We start from the raw sequence: 24,018 nt of genomic DNA, 5'->3' as shown, positions 1-24,018 counted from the left end.
GCTCTCGATGGCCCTGTGTGTGTGTGTGTGTGTGTGTGTGTGTGTGTGTGTGTGTGTGTGTGTGTGTGTGTGTGTGTGTGTGTGTGTGTGTGTGTGTGTGTGTGTGTGTGTGTGTGTGTGTGTGAGAGAGAGAGAGAGGGGGGAGAGAGAGAGAGAGAGATAGGGTGTGATTGTGGATGAAGCTTCTGATTTACGAAAAATTGATTTGAAAAGAAGAGACATAAAATTTCGAAATAGGTATGAGATTATAGGTTTTACAGTAAATGGTTAAGCAGTGGTCTGAATTGTATACACCTATTTTTGGAGTGGCAATACCGGAAGTTTATCAATTCTGTGCCGACCTGATGAAAATGGTGGTATCAAAACAAAATGGAACTTGACGTAGCAGAGAATCCAGGCAGATTCTTTTCTGCTCTCGCCAGAGAACTGAAATCGTTAGCTCTTAGCAACGTGCAGTATTTTCAAAATGGCAAACAGAGCTATCATGCGAAATTCCATGTGTCATTCAAATTACTGTATGAATATCTGGACGTTGGCATTGAGCCCAGTTACAGGGAACTGTCAAAACATTTGCATTTGTACGACTTCTCTTCGTCAGTGAAAGGAAATGGTTATCGCAGTCTGTTAAGAATCGTTCAGAAATGCTGCTTACATTTATTACAATTGTCGAGGTACATATCATCTGTACGGGACTCCATTCTGTTTCGGAAAAAGTTTTATGCTAAAGAACTTGAATGGTGAGTTGGGATCAAAACACATGAGGCTGCAGGGAACACTTAAATTAGATGGCGGAAGGAAGAGGCTAGCCGTACTTAACTCTTATCCTGCGTCTGTGCCCAGATGCGTATCTTATCAGCAACCGATTACGTCGGACTCGCCGGGCAGGCCGCCGGGGTCACTCAGTGTGTACTGTTGGTGTACAGCGCGCGCGCTGGGAAACGTGTGTTTTCGCCATGAATACCGCGGGAGTGTGTTAACTGATGATGAAAATAACGCTCTATCCCTCATAGCATTCTATTTATAAAGTGTTACAAACACATGAATAACCCCCTCTCACAAGCTGATAAGACATTACGAGTAGTTACGCCCATTTGAATAACCTTTCTGGACGCTCTTGTTGTTATGAATGACCTGAAGTTCGAAAAGGGATAATTTAGGTCAATTTCCGAATGTTTTACACTCAAATTGTTCTTTGTACCTGCACAAGGGTATTCAAAACTATTAAACAAGCTCATCTTTTATCAGGTAGTATCATTTCATACAAAATCAAGCTCATTTGAAATATTTTGTATAGAAAAATGGAAGTCTTGTTTCATGACTTTCCTTTCGAGCTCCTCATGTCTAACTTAGTGGGTCAATTTCTTCTATAATTTCATTGGACGAACATCTAGAGCTATCAACTTGGCATGTTTTGAATGAGACGTATGCCTCGATTACGAACCAACGCAGGTGGTTCTAGAAGAAGGCCACAAACGCACACAAACTCAAGCAGACTGACGCACACACACTTGACCTGCGTGAATGGGGATCCGACTCGGGACCCGAATGACACGTAAGAGGATGCGCGCTGCGCGTGCGCTGAGCCAGGAGCTACACTGACTCGGGACCAGAACGCAGGCGAGGTGCCGAAATAGGCTTATCGGGCTACATAAACCCGGCTCCCGCAGGATGAGGGTTAATGACTTAATGACCAAACTCACAGTCTAGCTTATTCTTAATACGATGGCTAGACTGACCATTTACAAAAAATAGGCCTACTGAATTGTAAATATACATTTTTAGTGTGCAGTACCTTAAGTATTTGTATCTGAGACGAAACCAGGTGCCTTATGACAGTGCATGTATTTTAAACCTCCTGTTTTCTAATGTTAATATAGGGCCTAAGATAAGTACGGCTAGACTTCTTGTCTAGCCGTACTTAAGTACGGGTAGACAGCCAGGCTAGCCGTACTTAAGGACGGCTAGACTGTCAGGCTAGCCGTACTTAATATTGATGGCTGAATTGTAAATGAAATTTTTAGTTTGCAATGCCTAAAGTATTTGTATTTCAGACAAAACCAAAAGGTTCCTTACTGACTTGCATGTATTTGAACCTGAATAATTACTGGATCTAGATCTAATGAGACCTGTGTACTTAACAGGCTTGAGTCGATTGGGCCAAACCTAGATCTAAGTACGACTAGACTGGCAGTCTAGGCGTACTTAAGTACGGCTGGCCACTTCTATGGCGGAAATACATCATCTTAGAGACGTCGGCCCTTGGCGCGACCGTGCCCTGAGCGCGACCGGTCCCCCTTTTTTCCTTTTGTGCAGCTCGTGTGCGATCTGTTTTATAAGAGTTACGTGCCTTGTCTAGTTTCAGTTTAGGTCAATCCTTTTCCGAGAACGTCAGTTGTCTGCTAGTGCAGCAGTCGAGTTCGAAGTGAAAGGCTTATCGAAAAGGAAGTGGCTATTCTCATGCGGGGTGAGAATAGAAAAACGATCTACCTCTCACCCCGGGTGAGACTTGCGACCGTAGGCTATTCTCATCCGGTTTGAAACAAGACCTGTTTTTCCTCATTTCGGAATACTTTCTATCGATGTGGATGATCAAATTGATAAAAGTAGCAATGCCAATCGGGCTTTCCCGCGAGGCGAAAATTTGTCCCCGTTTACGGGCGATTTTGCGGACCCGGCCGAAGCGTAGGTGACTAACTTTGTCAACCTCGGTCTGCTCTATTTCCGAACCAATCCGAATGAAACTCGGCAACCAATCAGAAAATAGGGCAAACTAATGATATGTGGACGTTGAAGTTCGTACACATAAATTAACCTATACTTTTGGTGTCGGGAACACTTTCGTATCGTGTACACCGAAAACTATAAGGAGTTTGAATTTCAACGCCCAGATGGTAATAGATCTATCTATCCTCTATAGTGTGCTCAAATTTGAGCATTCTGTGTCAAGTAGTTGTTAATACCCGATTGTAAATCTACGACTACCCCCCTATCCAAAGCGGCTTCGCACGGAGTCCGGCCATTTTCCCCTCACTCTCGTGGCAAATGTATGTGACATACAAATCCCCGCATGACTGTTCCGGGCCCGTTCATTGGTCACTTGAAATAGGGCAATGGCGGGCGCGCGCATCCGGTTGTTTTTCTCTCTATTCCCCTGTAACATCGCAATGGGGGTATTCCGAGGCGAGGTTATCTCGTCTCGGGGTGTTCGCGTCTCAATGGGGAAAAAGAATTTTTAATTGTACGGCATGCTAGATTGAATTAACTTATCTTTTACGGTTGGCACGGTCTAAAGTCATCATAAAAAGCTTTGCAATTATTTAGTCACGCTGCCGACATATATTCTTAAAGATCCCATGTTGTGATACGATGCTATAAATAAAATGGACTCATCCCGACACCCCTTTTTCGCAAAATCGTAATATGTACACCACAATTTTAATTATAACAAAATAACTACGAAATTGGTAGTAAATCTGACTGCAGAAATGATTTCTACACTCAAAAACCCTTCGGGTAGCCAAGTTTCTCTCGAACACTCGGATTAGTTACCGAGATATCGTCGATTTTCTTACAGAATCTGCTACTGCGTGGTCCACTTTTTAGGAGTATTTTCCTATATGTGGGTCATCCATATTTTTGCCGACCGTTACAACCCCATAACTTTTTTATTTATGAACCGATTCTCAAAATTCAAGAAGCATAATTCTTAGAATTGAAAATTCTTTCTTAGGTACCAAAAAAAAGGGGGCAAAAGTGAAAATTTAAATTTTCATTGGCATTGCTAATAAAAACCAAGAAAAAATTACGTTATAGCACAAAAGTAAGCTAATTTGATCGTCTTCAAAGATGCTATGGCTATTTCACTGTTCGAATCAAGCCGAACTACGCGGGTCGCCATTTTGTTTTGCCCGGAAGTTCTCGCAAGATCTACTCCTCCCCTCTCTCTCTCTCTCTGTCTCTTTCTGAATACTGTCTATCAGTGTGGACGATCAAATTGACCAAAACAAAGTTAAAAAATGATGTCAAAACACAAAAGTAAATTAATTTGGTTGTCTACAAAGATGCTACGGCTATTTAACTTTTCGAATCGAGCCGAACTACGCGGGTCGCCATTTTGTTTTGACCCGAAGTTCTCGCGCTACTCCTCTCTCCTCTCTCTCTCTTTCTCTCTCTCTCTCTCTCTCCACTGCCCACAGACAAATTTGTACGCTTCTAGTAGGCTACAGTTGTAATGGAACGTTTGTTCACGGCACAGAATTCTACAATTTTTCTGTTATCACAGTGTAGAATTCTGTGGTTTAGGGTGAACGCAAAATTTGTTGGCCTAGATCTAGACTATAACTATAACGGTGAACGCGCACCGGGTGAGAATAGCCAAAAGACTCGCCTGCACTATTCTCACCCAGGGTGAGAATAGAGGTGACCTATCGAAAACATTCTTCGAAAAGTTTTCTTCAGTTACTAAACTAGAGTAACTGCTGTTTCTGTCCTATTCCTGTTTCTAACTCTAAATTTTCTTGTTTTCACGTTCATTTTATTCCTTGTTTTGTCAGCTATGTCTCTGCACTTGGACAACTGCGGGCAGTGCTCTATTATGCGCTGAAGCTGGTCAACTATTGCCAGGATGGAGATCTTTTTGCTGATGAATCGAAGCTAAACTCGGAAATTGCCGAGTCTTTGATGATGGAGGTTGAGGGTCTGAGCCAGGAATGTTTCTTCGGCAGATGTCTTGGGTTTCAGGTTTGTGTTCTTGAACTGTGTTATAATAACGTTAATGCTCATAAAGAGGTGACTTTGTTAGAATATTTTAAAAAATAGCCAGACTCTCCCGTACGTCTTCTTTGATGTACCAGACAGTGTCTCTCCTTTGGAGCTTATAAAGGAAGTCTAGATCAGAAGGGAGGGAAGTAGTACTTTTGGGCGGTCGACTTCCTCCATGTTTATGGGCCTAGGCAAAGCTGTATCACGCATACTGTTAAAAGTTCTTTTGACAACGCGCAAAAGGTCATAGCCCTTGAAGAAGTGGGTGGTCTTCCGCAATGTTTCTGTCCTACTTGATGTTCTACTTTTAAATAATACTAAACATTTTCCTTCAGGGCTATTCCATGGTAACTGATAGGTCATTTGGACAATACCTTCTTACAATGATAAAACACAGTAATTCCATATCAATTAATTTATTTGTGTCACAATGCGCTGGAATCAGGCGCTCGTCAATTTTTGGGCATGTGGAATTATTGATATCATCTGAAAGTTGATTTATCTGCCCTGCTTCCTATGAAATAAATATCCATCTATTTTGAACAGAACTAAAGATATGTGCGATAGAAGGAAGTGAGGTCGCCTGGTTTCGATGATGAAATTAGTGAGAAAGTGGTCGCCAAAGTTTGGTAAATCCAATAGCTAAAGAGTCTTTGAAAACAGGAAAATGACATTTTTGGGCCTTTAATCAATGTTTTTCAGTAAAATTCAGATGGAAATGTGTTTTTAAGTTGACATAAAAGTTGTTGAATCAAAAAAGAAAAATTCGAAAAAAATTTCCAAACTGGCGAAAAAGTGCCTGTTTCTTTGATTTCATAATTTTTATGAGCGCCTGATTTCAGTATGCTGCCTCACATTTGGCCGTTTTTAAGCACAAGGGGGCTATCCCGAAAAATGCTGTTTTGAGAAAATCGAAGGTATAGTTTTTGCCCCTAGTTCAGTTTCTTTAAAAGACCAGGAGAGTCTTCTCTACTACCAAACAAACAAATATACACACCACCCCCCGGGTCGGTGCCACTGACTGAAGTGTCTTTAGGCCATTCCCAAAGGGGGGGACGTTTCTCGATCTAATGCATAGTAGAATTGTAAATGGGCTGTTTCAACAATGTCGTGCTCATAACTGTGCCTGAACTACAACAGGGAACTGCTGCTTTTCTTTCCTAATCCTTACTATCGTCATTTTCCTCTACTTCTTTTGTATGTTTGTCACATTTTTGTGACCCGCTATTTCCAGGGTGCCTTGATAATCGAAGCAGACTTTGTGCTGTTGAAGCTGGAGAAATGAGCAGAGTAAGTCTTGATTCCCTGTTAGGACTTCTCTGTTGACATCCACCCCTTGGTGCTCATATGACCTTATGCGGTTGTGAGCGCTGTAAAACCTCTACTAAAACAAATGAAAAATATAATACACGCCAATGAAACCAAACTTCTCTAAAAGGTAGGGCCATGCCCACTTTTGGTGCAGGTCAAGATTTCTGGAAACCCCGAAATCTGGGTTAGCCCGCTTGTCCTTAAAAGCGACCATTTAAACTTTAAATGATCAGTATATATGAAAGAAAATATTAGGAATCATTTTTAAAGCAGTCATTTGAAAAAAAAACAACCTTGTACTACATGCAAATTCTGTGACATGTTTAATTTCGGTAACTGACAGGACAAATTATGAGGTATTTTTTTCTGTCCTGACAGTTTTGTCATTGTAAGAAAATAATCCAAATGTCCTGTCAGTTTCCGTGGAATAGCCCTTCGGTGTTTAGACAGGCTTGGGACTGTCTTTGGCTGTATCAGAAATGTTTTAAATGTATGGTAGTAGTAGGGTTGGATTTCTTTGAAGCAGTTCATCATTTTGTGGGAGGCACCGTACAAAAATGTAGAAAATTATCAAGAACGGGTTATATTTGGACTACCAGAATGCCTGTTTGAGTGAATTTTGACATTTTTAAGAAACATGAGATTGTCATTTTTAATATATATATATATAATATTTATGATGTTGAAAACGTTCTCGTCTGAGTGCTGTCATGGGGATGGGTGGAAAATATTGTCTGGTTCGCTTCTTAAAATTTTTTCTGTTTGTGAGGTGACTTTACTAGTCCTTGTTTGGTGCTCTGTTCTTTAATGTTTGTCTCCAGCTGGTGGTTTGAGCACACTGCATTGGGTTTTTCGCCTTCTACTTCTACTCATTTTCAGTGTAACAATTATAAAAATTTGTTCCTCCAGCAAAATGTGATCATTTCTGTGCTGAAGAATCAGTATAGAATACATGTAATATAATATGACTCTACAAGTGGTACATCTGCGTGTCATTTTATTATTTGTCATCTGTATTGTGTTGATGTGCTTTACTTTGTCCTTCTCTCACAATATGTGTCACGAGGTGATGGAATCAGGCGCTAGTCAATTTTTGGGCATGTGGAGTTATTGGTATCATCTTAAAGCTTGTTTATTCGTTTTGTTTTTGTTGAAAAAAAATCCATTTATCTTGAATAGAAGTCGAAATTTGTGCGATTGAAGGAGGTGGGGGGTCGCCTGGTTTCAAAGGTAAAATGGGAAAAAATGGCTGCTAAAATTTGGTGACTTCAAAGTCTGAGAGTCTTTGGGACCTGAAAATTAAATTTTTGTGCCTTTAATCAACTCTTTTCAGTAAAATCCATGCTGAAATGTGTTTTGAAATGGACATGAAAAGGTGTTGAGCCAAGAAAAGAAAATTTGAAAAATAAATCATGCAACAGCCAGAGAAGTGCCTGTTGCTTCCGATTTCATTATTTTGATGAGCGCCTGATTTCACCGCAATGCCTCACATATTTTTTTCAGTTTTGTGACTCGATGTACCGGCCGGTGCAAGCCTTGGCTATCGCAATGGCATCCTACTCGGAGGGTTACTTGGAATCTTCTCAGATGATGCAAGTGGCCTCGTCTGTGTTCAATTCGGGGAAATATTTCCTCGACCCCGACTTGAGAGCACAACAGGTTTGAATTCAAAACTCTGTAGTAGTATGGTGATAAATATATCATCGTCCCTCTGTTGAGAACTGGACGAAGAGATAATAATAAAAATGAAGATCATTTCTATAGCGCCCACTCCCGTGTAAACACAGCTCAGGCGCTTTACATAAATGCATGTACGCACAATATTCACGCACGCGACACACACACACACACACACACACACACACAATTTTACACACTCATACACACACACACACACACACACACACAAACACACACACATGATATACACATACACACACAAACACACACATACACACTCACGAACACATAACTCGCACTCATGTGCACACACAGTTACGCCAAACACACACACACACGCGTACACACACACACATCTACTTGCTTATCACATGCACACGCCTACCCATCGTCACGAAATGAGCATAAAGTAATATACAAAGATGAAAGCTTTGGTGTTACCTGATCGAGAGCAACATCATAATTAACATTATCAGCATGAGTCATCGTCTTCAGCGGAGTTGAGAAAATAGGATGAAAGTGAGCCAGGTTTATTTCCATGCACATTTCAGGGCAGGTTGTAGAACGCCAGAAGGTAGTTTGGGCTTAAAAACTTGCCAATGACATTTTGAATTTTTATTAAAGTTCAAATGTCAAGGTTTTGAAAAACGTTTGCGTCAAGGACGAAATAAATGACACGCATGAAGCTGGAACGTAATTATAATATTAAGGTGAGCAAAGTGAAGTTGTAACATGTCGAAATCTTTAAAAGCAATTTTCTCCATTTGACAAATTTGTCTTTGTTGGGGTCATTATGGCAAGATATTCCAAAAAGTTCTTACGCTGTTGCCTTGAAATCTTGCTGTCATGGATATGTAATACATTAGAACGACCTTGTAGCAAACTTGCGAGAATCTAAGCAAATTTATAAAAGTTACGGCCCATTTTCTATATTTACCCTCCATAATTTCCGCATAATCCGAGCCATGATGCAAGAAAGAAATTTGTTGAAAGACTACTTTCCTGCTTATTGCAATGATTTTGCTACAGGGTGTAGATATGGGCCCCATAGATGTACAGCTGTGCAAAAATACCAGGCTGATAAGAGTAAATACTTTTTTATAAATCTTGACGTATGTGATTGTATCTATTATCTATTTGTGGTGGCCGAATTTTGCTATTCAAAAGGCTTTTTAACGGCTGCACCGATCGACATGCAGTTTTCACCAAAGGATTCTTTAAAATATTCTCCAGAGCATGATGCCCTTGGTTTTTCCAGTTTTTAGACAGTTTTGCTGCAAAAAGCTAAATTTCTTTATTTCGCCGATCGTTTTTGTAGGCTGGTGCTTCTGTTTCTGCAATTTGAGAAAATCCGGTGCGGAAGTGAGATTTTTCGAGGCGCATTTTATTTTGAGAGTATTGATCTAGATTTTATAATTTTTTGCTTCTCTCAAGATTTATTGCCCCATTCCAGTAGAGTGTAAATATAGTAGGCCAATGACATTTAGTCGATATTAAAGCACCGATCATTCCTTTCATCGAAAGGGGGCCCCAGCTATTTTATATATAATAGTAAAGGCCTTATTGACATGCAAAAATTATCAATTTTTTTTGGAAACACATTTTTTTGTACATGAATACTTATTACTCAATACTTGTAACTACCAAAAGAATTCATAGAAATGGTGACAGTTCTCTAGATTCCGGTCTTCTGTACAACCTGCTCATAACAATAAATGTGAGGCAGCATGGTGGAATCAGGCTCTCGTCAATTTTTGGGCATGTAGAGTTATTGGTATCATCTTAGAGCTTGTTCACTTCTCTTTATTTGGATGAAAAAATATCCACTTATCTTGAATACAAGTCGAGATTTGTGAAAGAGGGAGGTGGAGGTCACCTGTTTTCAGAGGTAAAATTAGTGAGAAAATGGCCTCCAAAGATGAGTTATTTCCTGAGCTTAAGAGTCCGTGGTAACTGAAAATTTACATCTTTTGTGCCTTTAATCAACTTTTTTCAGAAAAGTCCACACAGAAATGAGTTCTTTAATAGGCATGAAAGGTGTTGAGCCCAAAAACAAAAATTTGATAAAAATCCACAAACCTGCGGAAAAATGCAAGTTTCTTGACTTTGATTATTTTGACGAGAGCCTGATTCCACCACGCTGCCTCACAAATATATATGTTAAAATTTAGCTGTATGGATCTCAACCTTGCTGGGTTTCTACAAATCATCATTGTCAAGGTGGACGTCGTCTTTATTATTCACAGTTAATGACTGCATCGCTAAAAGCATAAATAGTAACTGCAAAAAGTAGCGCAATCGGTTTGTTTGATGTAATGTTTTATGTAGTAATGTGTTTAAAATGATGGATGAAAAATTTCCCCAAAATTTTTCACTTTGGGTTAATTTTGATAAACTTGGCTAAAAATACCAATGTTGCTGCTTTCATTTTTACGGAAACAAAGTCAAGATCCCTGCCTTGGGTTGGAAGCTAACGGGTCAGTTCCACCACACATCAGCAGGAGGGGGCAACTGCTCTCATGATAGAATAAGGTGTAGAACATCTATGTCACGTCGGTGGCCTAGTGGTTAGGATCTCAGACTGGCAACCCTAAGGTCATGGGTGAGAATGCCATCAGAGACCCAACGTTGTGTCCTTGGGAAAGGCACTTCTCTCAAATTTTTCTCACTTGTCATTTTGTTAGTGTTTGAGCGCTTGATTAGCCGCTTGCACTGCCTGTTCACGGGAAGCTGAGAATGTTTCTGAGCGTTCAATGGTCTGCTGGGGTAAAAATATAAAGTGTAAAGCACATAGAGCTTACTGTAGAGTGGGATTATTGGGCCATGCAAATAGTATTTATAATTATTATCTGTGCCGTCATGTACATAAGTGAAATTTTTGATTTGTTATATCGTTGCTGGATTTTTTCTTTTTGGTTTGTTTTCTATTCACCTTTTACTCTAGACCAAGGGCTCAGCTCTAAAAATGACATATTTGTGTATAGTAATGAGAACTGTATGGAAAAATCACACGAACACTCTGACACAGACAAACACTTCCTCAAACTCTCTCTTGACTGCAATCTGTCAACTGTTTTCAGGTGGTGAAAGTGACGAGAACCGCAGACATTCGTTTTTGCAAGGCTTTCTGGGGATTCTCAGAGTCGGGTCTCATGCATGTAAGTTGAAGAAATGTCACACTTGTTTGCACACACCCCCCCCCCCCCCCCCCCGGATGCCACTGCATAACGTGTACTGGTAATCTGAAGGCTGCTCTGTGTTGGAATAGAGTTTCTAGTGTATGATTCTGGTGGCAGTTACTTTGCATCACTGGGCTGAGCTGTGGAGACTGTGGAGAGGTTTCTTGGGTATTTTTGGGTTGTTGTTTTTTTTTTTGTAAGGATTTTACGGCTGGCTATAACATAAGGTCATATGGGCGCGTGGGACTCATTAAACATTTTTAGTTTGGTTTGGAATTAATTTTGAATTTGGCCTTGGTGGCGGCGGGAACCTACTTTTATCAATTTTGGATCGCTTGGTCAGTTTTACACTTTCACAGTGACAAGAGCAGACTGTGAGACTGGGTTCAGGTACACTGTTAGCTCAGTTGGTATTATGCAAGACTATAATTAGGTACCAGAAACTAAATTTTCAAAGTAGCTGTATGCCAAATTTATCTGTTCCATTTGAAAGGCCTATATCCACTGAGCATTTTGGTACCATTCTTTAACCTCTCGGTCAATTTTTAAGGAAATGGTAATTGTTTAAAATTTGATCAAATTTGTTAAAGTCAGTCACTGGCTGCAACCCCATGTTTGACAGACAATAAAAGAGTACCAAGTGCACTAAACATCTCCACATTAACTGAGTACAATCACTATAACAAATATATGGAGCCTAATTTTTTTCAAAACTGTGAGATCATTACAAATCAGTAATTTTATCGCCTCAAACACGATGATCTGTCGTTGTTTCGACAAAAACACAGAGCGTTGACCCGGCCGGCGCCGCACCAGTTATACTGTAGTGTAGGGTCACATGTTTTCCGAGTCTCGCGGAAAGATTGATGAAAAATAATTCCAACCTGATTACTTTATTTTAATAGAAAATAAACTGATCTTGTAATTAATCTATTTTTTAAGCAGGTATTTTACATATTTTGTGTAAAAAGTGATCTTTAAACATTTTGACAGTATCTTTAAAAGCTTTCTATTTAGACGCCAAAGACCAAATATATACCATGGGAAAGCCCGTTTAAAGCTCTACAGTTCTCCGCCAATGAAAAGACGGTATTTAATCATCCCTTGTTCCGGGAAGCATTTGAATGCACGCGTGTCAATTTTTTTACCGGCCGACTACGCATTCCGACCGCGAGGGGCTTCGCTTTCGTCGGCGATTCTCCAGCTCCTAATAGTCGGACATATAAACAACTTACACCATTGTTACGAGGAAAAGCTGAACTTTTACAAGGTGTACGGCATTTGATGTTTTATAGCGAAAGAGCAAAGAAACAGCGATCGGAATTACCCTGATTTCACAGATACCACGCGGTCGGCCGCGAGTGCCCGCGAGGCCGTGTTTACGCTACCTACTATAATGCAGATGACATAGACTGGAAACCCGTAGGAGACATTTTTGAGCTTCAGTTTTTGTAATCTTATAGTGTTTCATCTGACTGGTTCAGTATTTTCGGAGATGGGTGTATGAACTGAGAGCCCCCAATTCTTAAGCAGCCTGACATCGTTGGAAGATGTATGTTAAAGTGGTGTTGATGAAAATAAGTAAACTTTTAAATTTTTTTATGTGTGCTATATATCCCCTATTATTTTTTTGACAGGTTTTAAGGCTAACATCAAAGAGAACGTGTCCGCACCTTAGTTTGGCGTGACTTTCACTAATGAGCTTTCAGATTGTTGGTCATCCAACTTTTAGGCAAAGATCTGAGAGGATTAAATAGAGCCATTTGTCTGTATCTTGTTTTAGCCTCGAACAGACGAAAGTGAACAATATATAGTATTTTTCCATTGACATCTGATCTTGTGCACATGTACGTAGTAAATTATTTTTTCTCTCTCTGTTTCAGCAACTGCCGTCATTTGTGTGTCCATCGGTAGAGGTCAACGACATCATCAATTTAGGTCCAGACGCTTTTGAGCTGCCCCTGATGGATGGGTCAGACACAGTGGTCATCACGCCTCCCTGTGCCCACACTGGGCCTGGGCATGTGAGGGTCAGGCTCATCTCAGCTCAGTTGTTGGAGGGTCAGGTCTGTGTGTGTGTGTGTGTGTGTGTGTCTTCGTATGTGTGTAATGTTTATTTTAGTGAGTGTGAACTTGAAAATGGTTACTTTTGTGTTTATGTGCATGTTCAAGTGAAGTGTTTATGTATGCAGTATTAGAAAAGATAAGATAAGATAAGATGAGTTTTATTGTCCCTTTGGGGAATCATTAGCTTATACTCTAGATTCTGACAAACAAGCTATCAGCTAACAGAGACTTGAACAAATTCCTCCCCTTTGTCTTGATTGTGTCTGGCTTGATGTGGGTTGCTCTGTCTACTTTGGATTCTGTAAGCCCTTTGCTATCAAAATTCAAGCACTGGTGAAAATGACCATCATTTTGCTGATGCACTTTTGTTTGCTCTAAACTTTCCTGAAAAAAATTTGATAACTTTTTGAGAGCTATGGGTAAAGTCTTTTCTTCACTGCAGCTTGGGAAATGGAGCTCAGTATGATACAAATTTTGATTTGAATGCTGCAGTGGTATAAGTAGTAATACCAAGGGTTTTTTTTAAAAGATAGGGACTCGATTTGTAAACAGAAGCCTCTAAAGTGAAGGTAAATCTGTCTTCTAATTGGCTGCCAAATTTAGGGGTGTTGGGGAAATATTTAGATGTTTTGCGGCCCCTCTGAATGAGGTGAGTCGGAAAATTATGGTGCCATTCGACAAGTTTCGGACTTGCTGCTGATATATTCTTTATCTTTGATAAAGACTTGACTGTCACTGAAAATTTTGGAAAGATTTTTTCTTCAGTGAATAGTCCAGTTTCTTCTCCATATGTTGATGTATGATACATTGTGAGACTGTTCTTTAAATTAGCATGTTCCGGGGGTCACCCTGACTGGGGCGAGTCCACTGCGTTTTCGCACTGCCAGCTCATGATATGCCTTATGACCTTTTGCAGTTAAGAGCGCCATAAAGCACTTATCAACACAAAAAAACAGTTGGCGGATGCTCTGGTGTGATTTGCGCTTTCTTTCCTGACAAACATCTATTATCGTTATCACTCCTCCTCCTTTTTTGTGTTTGTTACTTTCTTGTGACACCTCATCTTAAGCACTTATATGACCTAATTGTGTTGCAAATGCCCTTAAAACGCCTACTTAAACAAAGTGTCTTCAACCATCAGCTTATCCCTCTGTGGTTTTGATATTTCAGCAAGCTCTCAAGAAAGACGTGAAGTCAAAAAATGCTGCGGAGCCAAAGCCGCGCACCTCCAGTCTGGTGATACATATACACGGAGGAGGCTTTGTGGCACAGTCATCCAAGTCACATGAGGTGAGAGGAGAGCAGTGAAAAACTCATCTTTTATAAAAAAAACTAACAAACAAAACAAAACTAAACAAAAAAATCTTTTATTTTAAACACCATTATGAATTAAAAGAGACAAAAGATAATTAATAAATGATAGCAAATGAAGTTGTACCTAATTTTGCTCTCATGGGAATTTGTCAGATGTTTGCATCTTTTTTTTGGCACCAAGTATGTTTATATTTAGAGTGAGGTTCCGCGTATTGATATTCTCAGGTAGGAAAAATTAAATCCTCTCATGCGCTGAACATAATTGTTTACCAAGGTGGGTGGATGACGGATGCTCTGATGTGGTTTGCTCCTTCTTTCCTGTCTGACGTCTATTGTCCTTATCTCTCCTCCTTCTTTTCTCTGTATGTTATTCTCTACTAACTTCTCTAGTCTTCAGCACTTATATGACCTGATTGTGTTACAAGTGCCCTAAGACTCTTACTGAACTGTTGGTGAAGCCGGATATGGGTCGGGGACCTCGAGTTTGACTCTTGTACGCTATGTTGAGAGGAAATCAATGGCTGGACGAAGGAGTGCCTGTGTCCACCTTTGGTCGAAATGGAGTTATCGATATGGATTGTGAGATTTTATGTAAGCGGCAGCTTAATCCAATAATCTTTGCCCCGCCCCCACCCCTCCAACTTTGACTGGTCATATGTGCACTAATGAAGTCTAGTAAGCTTAAATGCATGCACAAATGAAGTGTGGTTGGTTGGCGGGTGCTCTGGTGTGGTTTGCTTCTTCTTTCCTATCAAACATCTATCGTCTTTATCTCCCCTTCTTCTTTTTTATGTTTGTTACTCTCTTGTAGCACCTTTAATCTTCTGACGCTCATATGACCTTATGCAGTTCCGAGCGCAGTAAAACTCTCTACTAAAACTGAACTAAACAAATGAAGTACATGAATTGCACTAGCTAAACCGTTACCCCACCTCATTATTTTGACTAACTACGATTTGTCACTCCCAGGTCTACCTGCGGCACTGGGCGGTCAGTCTAGGAACACCCATCCTGTCCATCGACTACTCTCTCGCCCCGGAACTGCCATTCCCACGAGCCCTGGAGGATTGCTTCTATGCCTACGCCTGGGCCGTCCGCGAGTGCTTGCAGCTAGGTAACATTATCTCCTCTTATCAGCCAAAAATGCCTGCAGCTAGGTAACTTTATCTTTTAACCCTATCCGCATGCCTGGGGTCATTTCACATTTTAGAATATTCCTAGTGTGAAGATCTCTTTGAAACTTTCACTATTTCTCAAGTGCAATACAAAGCGTACGGATCGGATTAACGAGTAAATTTCCTCTTTAGAAAGTTGGGGCACAGAGTTCCCCATGTCGTGTGGATACGATAGTAAAACATGACGTACGGATAGGGTTAACTCTTTCCAGCTAGAAATGCCTGCAGCTAGGTAACATTATCTCTTACAGTCTCATAGCTCTTACTAAGACAATTCACAATTCACGATACATTATTGATATCTGGTGTCGTGCCTGTGCCAATCGAGGATCTGTCATTGATGTGTTATTTTGTCTTTTGTTTCCTTTATTTCTCAGTGTTTTTACAGTGTTTTTATGCTTTCCGGACTATTAATGATAGTCCTTGTTTGTTTAGAGGTGTCGAATCAGTGTTACTAAAACTTTGACTTTCTCGGATGCCTCTCATGGCGTGACAAAGGGAAGATATATCATCGAAATCATATTGAGAATAATATACGCATGACTATTTTTTGTAGTACAGTTGGTATTGTTGAAGAAATATTGAGAATAATATTTGTACTGTAATTGTGTACATTTTATGTCTCGCTATGATGGCGCTCTTGGCCGACCAAGCCTTTGCCAACTAGTACTAGAAAATATTGGTTACGGTGAGTGTGAGGAAAGGATTGATGTTCTGCTCTTTGTGACACCATCTTGAATATGAACAGGTGTTATTTATTTAGCGTTCAATGCTGGTTCTTTTTGTCCTACCCGAGACTTGACAGAGCAGCCTGTCCTTTGAAAAGTAGATTGTTTTGGGGTTCCAAATCAGAGAATGGTGCAGGCCTAGGAAGAGATGGGTAGAGGGTGTCAAGGAAAATTGGACAAGAACAGCGGGTGGTTGGCGGGTGGTCTGGTGGGATTTGCTCCCTCCTTCCTTCCATCTGTCCTCCTTATCTCTCCTTTTTAAAAATTGTTTGTTACTTTCTTGCAACACCTCTGATCTTCAGCACTTAAGATGACCTTATTGCAGTTGCAAGTGCCGTAAAACTGTAATTAAAACTAACTAAGACAAGACCAACATAAGCATGCAATAGGAGATACAACAAACACGTGAAAGGTGTTTGCATCTCCCTTTGACCCCCCACGGTAACAGAGACCGGAAAAAGTAAAGTAAAATAAAATAAAGTAATCATGAGCTGTTGACCATGTCTGTTCCCAGGTTCCACTGGAGAGAAAATTATCTTAGTCGGAGACAGTGCTGGCGGGAACCTGGCTATCTCAACGGCGATGAGAGCGGCGTCGTTCGGGATACGTCGGCCCGACGGTATTGTGGCGGCGTACCCATGTACGCTGATCAAGTACACGCCATCTCCGGCTCGCCTCATCAGTCTGTTGGACCCCATCCTTCCTTTGGGGCTTGTCTCCCGCTGTTTGGCAGGTGTGTGTGTGTGGCTTTTTTGTTATTCTGTTGTTTTTTTTAAAAATAAAAATTTTTATTTTTAAAATTAATTTTACGGCACTCGCAATTAAAAAAGAATAGGGGGTATTTAGGTGCCGATTTTATGTGTATGGATTGGAAATGTTTTTGAAAACTTTTTAGGTTAAAGAAAAACAATTGTTAAGAAAAGAACCTCTTTTTTATTAGAGAAAAAGTTCCAAGAAGAATTGGCAGAAGATATTGTAAAAGAAGTGAGGGTTAAGATGTTTTTGAATGGCTTTTTGCAAATGTTACTGAGGCTGAATGAATGGTCATGGAAAGAACTGCTTTCACAGGGGTTTGTGAGAATGGTTGTACGTGGAAAGTGACGTACTAAAACTAGCTTTGGAAAAGGAGAGGTTCTTTATGAAATGAAGGATATTGTCTGCATCTTTGAAATCTTTAAAAAAAACATTTTTTTGGTTGTGGAAAAATCATATAATCTTTTTTTTTCCTTTTCGCCGCCCATCCCCCCCCCCCTTCTGCAGCGTATGCTGGTATCAATGAGAGACACCCTCTAGCCACCCCCATGCTTGACGATGTTCACTCAGAGCAGAGCCTGTCCAGCATTCAGATCAAATCGTACGAGACGTCCAACAAAGATGATTGGATCATCGTGGCGGAGGATGAGGAGGAAGCTGATGTGATCAGGACTCGAACTGCTGCCGCTCACTTGTCCCCCGTGGAAGCTAGCGGGAGTAAAAGCGTCATCGACTCTCTGGAAGATTCGTTCAGCGGAGAGAGCGCCTCATCCTCGTCCCGACCGTCTTTGGCCAGTCGTGGAAGAAGCGACACAGCTGAATCGGAAGAAATTGAGATTTTCTCTCGCCTCCAACAGGACGGCAGTTGCGACTTGGGGACAGAGCCCAAGAAAGTTTCCCCCAGTCAACCGATTCCTAGCAAACGTATGGGTGTGGGGAAAACTGTGGAAGTGGAAGCTGAGGGTGCGGCCTCCAGTTCATCTCCGTCTAATTTCAGCCTGTTTCAGGAGACGGCGAAGAACGTGGTGGAGGGTGCACAGACGATGTTTAGCAGTCTGTCGTCATACATGCCTTCGTCAGAAGACCTGAAGACGCGCGGTGTTATGAAGCCTCTGGCTTCACTCCTTCCCTCCTCTTCCACTTCCTCCCCGACGGTGGCCAATGGCAAAGTGGAGTCTGTTGATCTCGACGTTAAGTCAGATTCGGTGGACATGATCCCATTAGAAGATTTGTCAGCTTCTGGCAGGCCGCGTGAAGGTGGGACAGCGACAGTTGGAGGAAGGAAGGAGGAGGGGGAGGAAAAAGGTATGAGGGCAATGGAGGAAGAAGAAGACCTGACTCTGAGGACAGGAGACCGCTCACAAGTGTCTGTGTCTCTTCAGGGATCATCATCAGGACTATCGGAACCCCTAGCCCTATCTCAAGAACATGAAGGTTCAAACCATGTCTTTCAAATGGTTAGTGATGAGGGTGAAGGTCAGAGAATAGACAATAATGGCTGTGGCTCCTCTGTCGTGCCAGATGTGAACAGAGAAGGGCTTGCCCCTGAGGCTGAGGTAGTTTCAATGGAGGAGGATTTGAACCTTAACCGGGCTGGGGACGACTTTTCTTCTCACAGTCACGGCTCAACAAAGGTTGAAGTTCAAGACAATGCTAACAATCTTTCTCCCGACTCTGAGATTGTGTTTGAAGACTTTTCCTCTTCCACCTCCTCTCTCCCTACCTTCTCCTCTCAGGCTTTCAACACGGCCCCCTCCTCCCCCAGCCACCAACACCGGGACCAGGGGTTATTGCTGTTTGACAAAATGGAGTCGGTTTCTCTCACCAGTGAGTCGTCTTCGCATCACACAGCGTTAATTGATGGGGAGAAACCATCGATTGGAATCTCACCCTTAGCCGAACTTGTACCCAATGGTAATGTCTTGTTGGGCTCGGGTCATGGACAGATGAGAAAGGAGGAGAGCGAGAGTAGCCTTCATGGATTAGAAGATTTTGATCATGTCTCTCAGGAAGACCCTCAGTGTGGTGGGCCGTATGCATTAGCCGACGAAATGTTGAGTGGCTCCGGCGCCAACCATGTGGCATCAGTTGGGGACAAAGATTTGAGCTGTGAGCTTCTGTGTTCTATTCCAAGTGCCAGCGATTCATTAAGTGACATCACCTCTTCGGAGCAGGGCGTCGCAAACTCATCGTCCCCGAAACAAAACGTTCTGCTTTTCTCGCAGACGGAGCTCAACAACTGTGCCGTGTCCCCCACAGCGTTGCCATGTTTGCCGGCCGAGAGCCAGGATCTTCTGGCTGATGCATTACAAACGCTGGAGTCTCCTCCACTCACGTCAGTCGCATGTCAGAACACCGGAAATATCTTCGATGTTATCCAAACGCAGGAAACGGAGGAGGGTTCTGAGAATCTCATAAACTGTACAGAAAACGGAGACGAGGAGATACCTGATAGTAACACTGGCCACGAACTTGTTCCGAAGGGGTCTTTGTCTTCTGCTGTCGACGGCCCAGAGCAATTACCTCCCGCCACCACAGCTCCAAAACCTCCCACGAGCCTCAGCTTGAAGAAAACGACGGCTCCCCAACCTGCCAACACCGATGACCCCCTGACCTCATCGAGTCAAGTCTTTGGCGCTGACACCTCGGAGCCGTTTGAATCGGTGGATCCCGACACATTCTTTGACGACTCCCGCTTGGAGGTACAGTTTATCCCCCCAGCGTCCACCTCCGATGGCCAGTTCCCGTCCACCTCCAGGAGCGACTCGTTCTTCCGCAGCGAGTCGGCGCCGGCCCTGTCGGCCATGCTCAGCCCGCTCCCACAACAAGGCACGTCGCCCACAGCCTCCAGCAGGCTCCACAATGGTTTGAAGGTGAGTGGTACGTCTGGTCACCTGCTAAGTCGCTACCCCAGAATTCCAAAGTTCTATCTGACATTTTTGGCGGTTTATGATTTACTAAGACCATGCGTCAGAAACCAAAAGTTCTCTCTGCTTTATCAAAGTGGTAAGGTTGTTCGGTGATTATTTTATCACACTTATCTCTTTTCCTTCTTTTTTGTGTTAAGCGTCTAATCTTCGGCACTTATAAGATCTTGCTGTGTTGCAATGTCGTAAAACTCTTACTAAAACTAACAAATCTTCGGCACTTATATGACTTTATTGTGTTGCAAGTGCTGTAAAACTCTTAACAAATCAAAACTAAAAAAACCCTTCTATTTCCTTTCCCCCCTCGGCTACAGACTGGCATGTCGCCATCGGACTTCAAGCGTCAGAGCTTCACGGTGCAGAGCCCCCTGCACGTGCTGCGCCGCGCCCCGGTGGTGGAGAACCCGTACATGTCTCCTCTGCTGGCCTCCGACGAGCTGCTCACAGGGCTGCCCCGAGTCTGCATCGTGGTAAGTGGAACTGAATTTGAAACTTTTGTCAGTAGGTAAAACAAAGGGAGTAGGATCATTTTTTTTTTACATTTGTAGCTGCATTGTGAAATATGGCGCTCGTCAAAATAATGATTTGGAAGAAACCTTTGGGCAATTTTTATCATTTAAAAAAAATAAAAAATTGAGGGGGTTAGGGGGTTAATACCTTCTATGTCCATTAAAAAATATATTTTGGTGTAGATTTTATGGAAAGGTGTCGATCAAAAGCACAAAAAAATGTAAATTTGCTTTTTCCAAGGACACTCAAGCATTGGAATTCACCAAACTGTGGCTGGCAGCCATTTTCTGGCTAATTTTTACCTCTGACATCGGGGGACCCCCACCTCATTCAATCACAATTATCTCAACTTTATTCAAGAAAGATAATTTTATTTTTACCAGAAGCTAGACAAATTAACAGACTTTAAGTTTAAACCAATAGCTCCATATGCCCAAGCAGTTCTTTATATGATCAGTCAGATGTGTATTTAAATAGCGTTTAGTCTATACATGGGCTCTGACCAAGCGTGCTATTTTCATTTCATAAACTTTCTCCCTTTTGTTTTGCTAGATACTGATAATGTGCTATTTTGTTTTAGAAATTGGTCTACGGCTGTTGCAGCTCAATTAGGTCCTGTATGTGCCGAAAATTAGAGGTATTGCAAAAGAGGAACAATTTCAAAAAAAGGAGGAAAGATAAGCACGATAGATGTTTGATTTTTAAAAAAGGCACAAAGTTTTGTTTCCAAGAGTGCTAGTTTATTTCTTTTTTGTTCTGTCTAGTCCTGAGCATGTGCGGATAGATAATTTAGTGTGTGTGTTACAACACAGTAGAATCAGGCACTGGTCAATTTTTCAGTATGTAGAATTATTGGTATCATCTTAATGATTGTTCATTTGACTATTTTTTAATGAAAAAAAATACGCATTATCCTGAATAGAAGTTGAGATATTTGCAATTTAAGGGGGTGGGGGTCACCTTGTTTCAGAGATAAAATTATTGAAAAAATGTCCGCTGAAGTTTATTGATTTCTAAAGCTTGAGAGTACTTGAAAAGTGAAAAGTTACATTTGTTATGCCTTTTATCAACAGTTTTCAGTGAAGTCCACATTAAAATGTTTTTCAATGGACATAAAAGGTGTTGAGCCAAAAAACAAAGATTCAAAAAAATTTTTAAAACGTGGCTGAAAAATACAGATGTCTTAGATTTCATTATATTGACGATTGCCTGGTTTCACCAAGATGCCTTACAAATATCGCTACCCTGGAATTACGTTTTATCTGCTCAGTACCTAGTTTTGAGAAATTTGTTGTAAAAAGTTTGGAGTTCCACAACATGTCAGTTTTTTGCGAATGCAATTCTTTGAATATCTCAATAACGACTATGAATAATCTAACGGTTTTTATAGGGCAGATAGAACATTTGGTTTCTGACCTCATGGTCTTAGTAAATCAAAACAGCTAAACATGCCAAACAGAACTTTGGAATTTTAAGGTGGCTTAATGCGTAGAGATATGTAATAAGTGAGAAACTTAAAGTGTTAAAGGTAGTAGATTTTTGGGGTTTGTGATAACAACATTAAGGCACTTCTGTCGTATGGAGTGACACATGCCCTCTTTGTTTGTTCATCTGTCTGTCTGTGGGTCTTTCTTTGTCTAATTTTGTTCATTCTCTCTTCTGCCTGTCTGTCTGTTGGTCTCATGTCCTCTCTCTTTCTTGCTGCTTTTTCTCTCTCTCTCTGTCTCTCTCTGTCTCTCTCTTCCCCTCTCTCTGTCTCTCTCTGTCTCTCTCTGTCTCTCTCTCTCTCTCTCGCTCTCTCTCTCTCTCTCTCTCTCTCTCTCTCTCTCTCTCAGATAGGGGCCCTGAGAAAGATTTCTTGCAACTTGGCAGCAGTCTTGATCTCTCTAAAGTTATTGTTTAGCTATCTGTGACATACGATAGGGGGCAGATAACGCGAACAGGGAAAACTCGAAATCATGAATAGCCTACACAGTTGGCCATCCCCCCCCCCCCCCCCCCCCCCCTCGGCTGATATTCCTTAGAATTTTTCATATCGTTTAACCCAAATTATGGATGTGTTGAACTTGTCTGTAAATCCCCGCTATGTTTCAATTATCTGTGCACGACTGAATATGTTTCTTTACTTAGTTCCCTTGGGTAGATAACAATGGAGTGGGTAGCTGGTGGCGCCTTCTGGTTTGGTTTGCTCCTTCTTTCCTAGCAAACATGTATCGTCCTGTTTTCTCCTCCTCTTTATTGTTACTCTCTTGTAACACCTGTAATCCTTGGCACTTGTATGATTGTGTTGCAAGTACTGTAAAACTCTGTGTGATGTTGGTTTCTGTGTTCCCCTCAGGGCTGTCACCTTGACCCTCTGCTGGACGACTCCATCATGTTTGCTCGACGACTGCGGCAGTGTGATGTCCCTGTTGACCTTTACCTTGTGGATGACCTACCTCACGGCTTTCTCAACTTCGCCCTTCTCAGCAGCGAGGCAAAACAGGCCTCCGACTTATGCTGTCGCAAAATATCGGAGATGTTGTAGCACTGGACTCGAATAGCCTGGAACTCTGTGGAAAAGAAAAATGTTTTATCCCCTTGCATTTAACAAAGCTGTTGTTAAATTTTGCATTTAGATGTGGGTTTTTTTTCTTTGTGCAGACGTATGAGGAGAGTCTTTCAGCATTGTGAACTTCTGTCTTTCATTCTTATTCTTCTTTTTGTTTCTGTCTTCTTGCTTTTTGGGATGGTTAGAATGTACTACTGGTATGTACTATACACTGGTATGTGGCATCGGTGCCTTGTGGTTAGGCCAACGGACTGGTAATCATGAGGTTGCCAGTTCAGGAGTTCGAGCCGCAGCCCTGACGTTGTGTCCTTGGGAAAGGTACTTTACACAAATTTTCCTCACTTCACCCAGGTGGGAATGGGTACCCGGCCATAGACAGCGAGAGATCTTGTCAATATGTTAGTGTTTTAGCGCCTATAAATGGCCACTTGCACTGTACACTTCCCAGGAAGTTGAGGTTGTTTCAGAATGCTTTCAGCTCTGCTGGGATAATAGTATAGATTGAGAAGCCCTTAGAGCGTGCTGTTGAGCAGGAATTTGCGCTCTACAAATGCTATCTATTATTATCTATTATTGCTACTTCTTTCCTTTCCTTCTGTAGTTTCTGTCCATCCATCTTACTTTTTTCCCTGCTGTAAATTAACATTATTGTGATGGTTGGCTTCTCGTTACTGAAACAAGCAAGTAGACCTTCTTGCCCTTCCATTATCTGTCTGCTGTTTCTATTTTTTCCGTTTACCACAATCTCTCTTGCTTTTTTCCTTTTATTTAGAGTTCTGAGATGGGTGTCGTTAGGCCACCCCTCCCCCCCACTCTCCTTTCTGGAAGTTGTATATATTTCATATTTGGGGTCCCCCACCCCATTGTCTTTAAAAAAAAATCACCCATTGCATACTGGTACAAATACCCTAATTGTGCTAGATGTGGTTTAGTTCAACTCAAATAAGCAAGCAGCCAGACATTCAGGTAGACAGACCAGCTATCTCTTCCCGACTGTTCGTCCTGCTTTCTTTGTTTTGTTTTTCTTTCTCGTCTCTTGTCTTTTTGATTATTTGTGTCATG

The 24,018-nt window shown here is 41.6% G+C and overlaps 1 protein-coding gene across 1 annotated transcript; it reads left to right on the top strand.

The window, feature by feature from the left end:
- Positions 1-342: 342 nt before the first annotated feature.
- LOC101856324 (hormone-sensitive lipase) lies at positions 343-23,326 on the top strand. The gene is made up of 11 exons (XM_005092987.3): positions 343-737; positions 4,554-4,740; positions 7,576-7,731; positions 10,833-10,910; positions 12,815-12,997; positions 14,169-14,288; positions 15,282-15,426; positions 16,730-16,948; positions 17,476-19,841; positions 20,210-20,365; positions 22,744-23,326. Exons 1-11 carry the CDS (start codon positions 370-372, stop codon positions 22,930-22,932), a joined length of 4,167 nt encoding a protein of 1,388 aa, XP_005093044.1. The 5' UTR covers positions 343-369; the 3' UTR covers positions 22,933-23,326.
- Positions 23,327-24,018: the final 692 nt, after the last annotated feature.

The sequence above is a fragment of the Aplysia californica genome, unplaced genomic scaffold (genome assembly GCF_000002075.1).
Source record: "Aplysia californica isolate F4 #8 unplaced genomic scaffold, AplCal3.0 scaffold00056, whole genome shotgun sequence".
NCBI classification, from domain to species: Eukaryota; Metazoa; Mollusca; class Gastropoda; order Aplysiida; family Aplysiidae; genus Aplysia; species Aplysia californica.
This window is presented reverse-complemented; position numbering and strand designations above follow the sequence as displayed.

Coding starts and splice junctions, on each gene's coding strand:
- LOC101856324 (XM_005092987.3), top strand. CDS start 370: ATGGAACTTGACGTAGCAGAGAATCCAGGCAGATTCTTTTCTGCTCTC. Junction 10,911..12,814: donor CAGAGTCGGGTCTCATGCAT/GTAAGTTGAAGA, acceptor TCTCTGTTTCAG/CAACTGCCGTCATTTGTGTG. Junction 16,949..17,475: donor TGTCTCCCGCTGTTTGGCAG/GTGTGTGTGTGT, acceptor CCCCTTCTGCAG/CGTATGCTGGTATCAATGAG.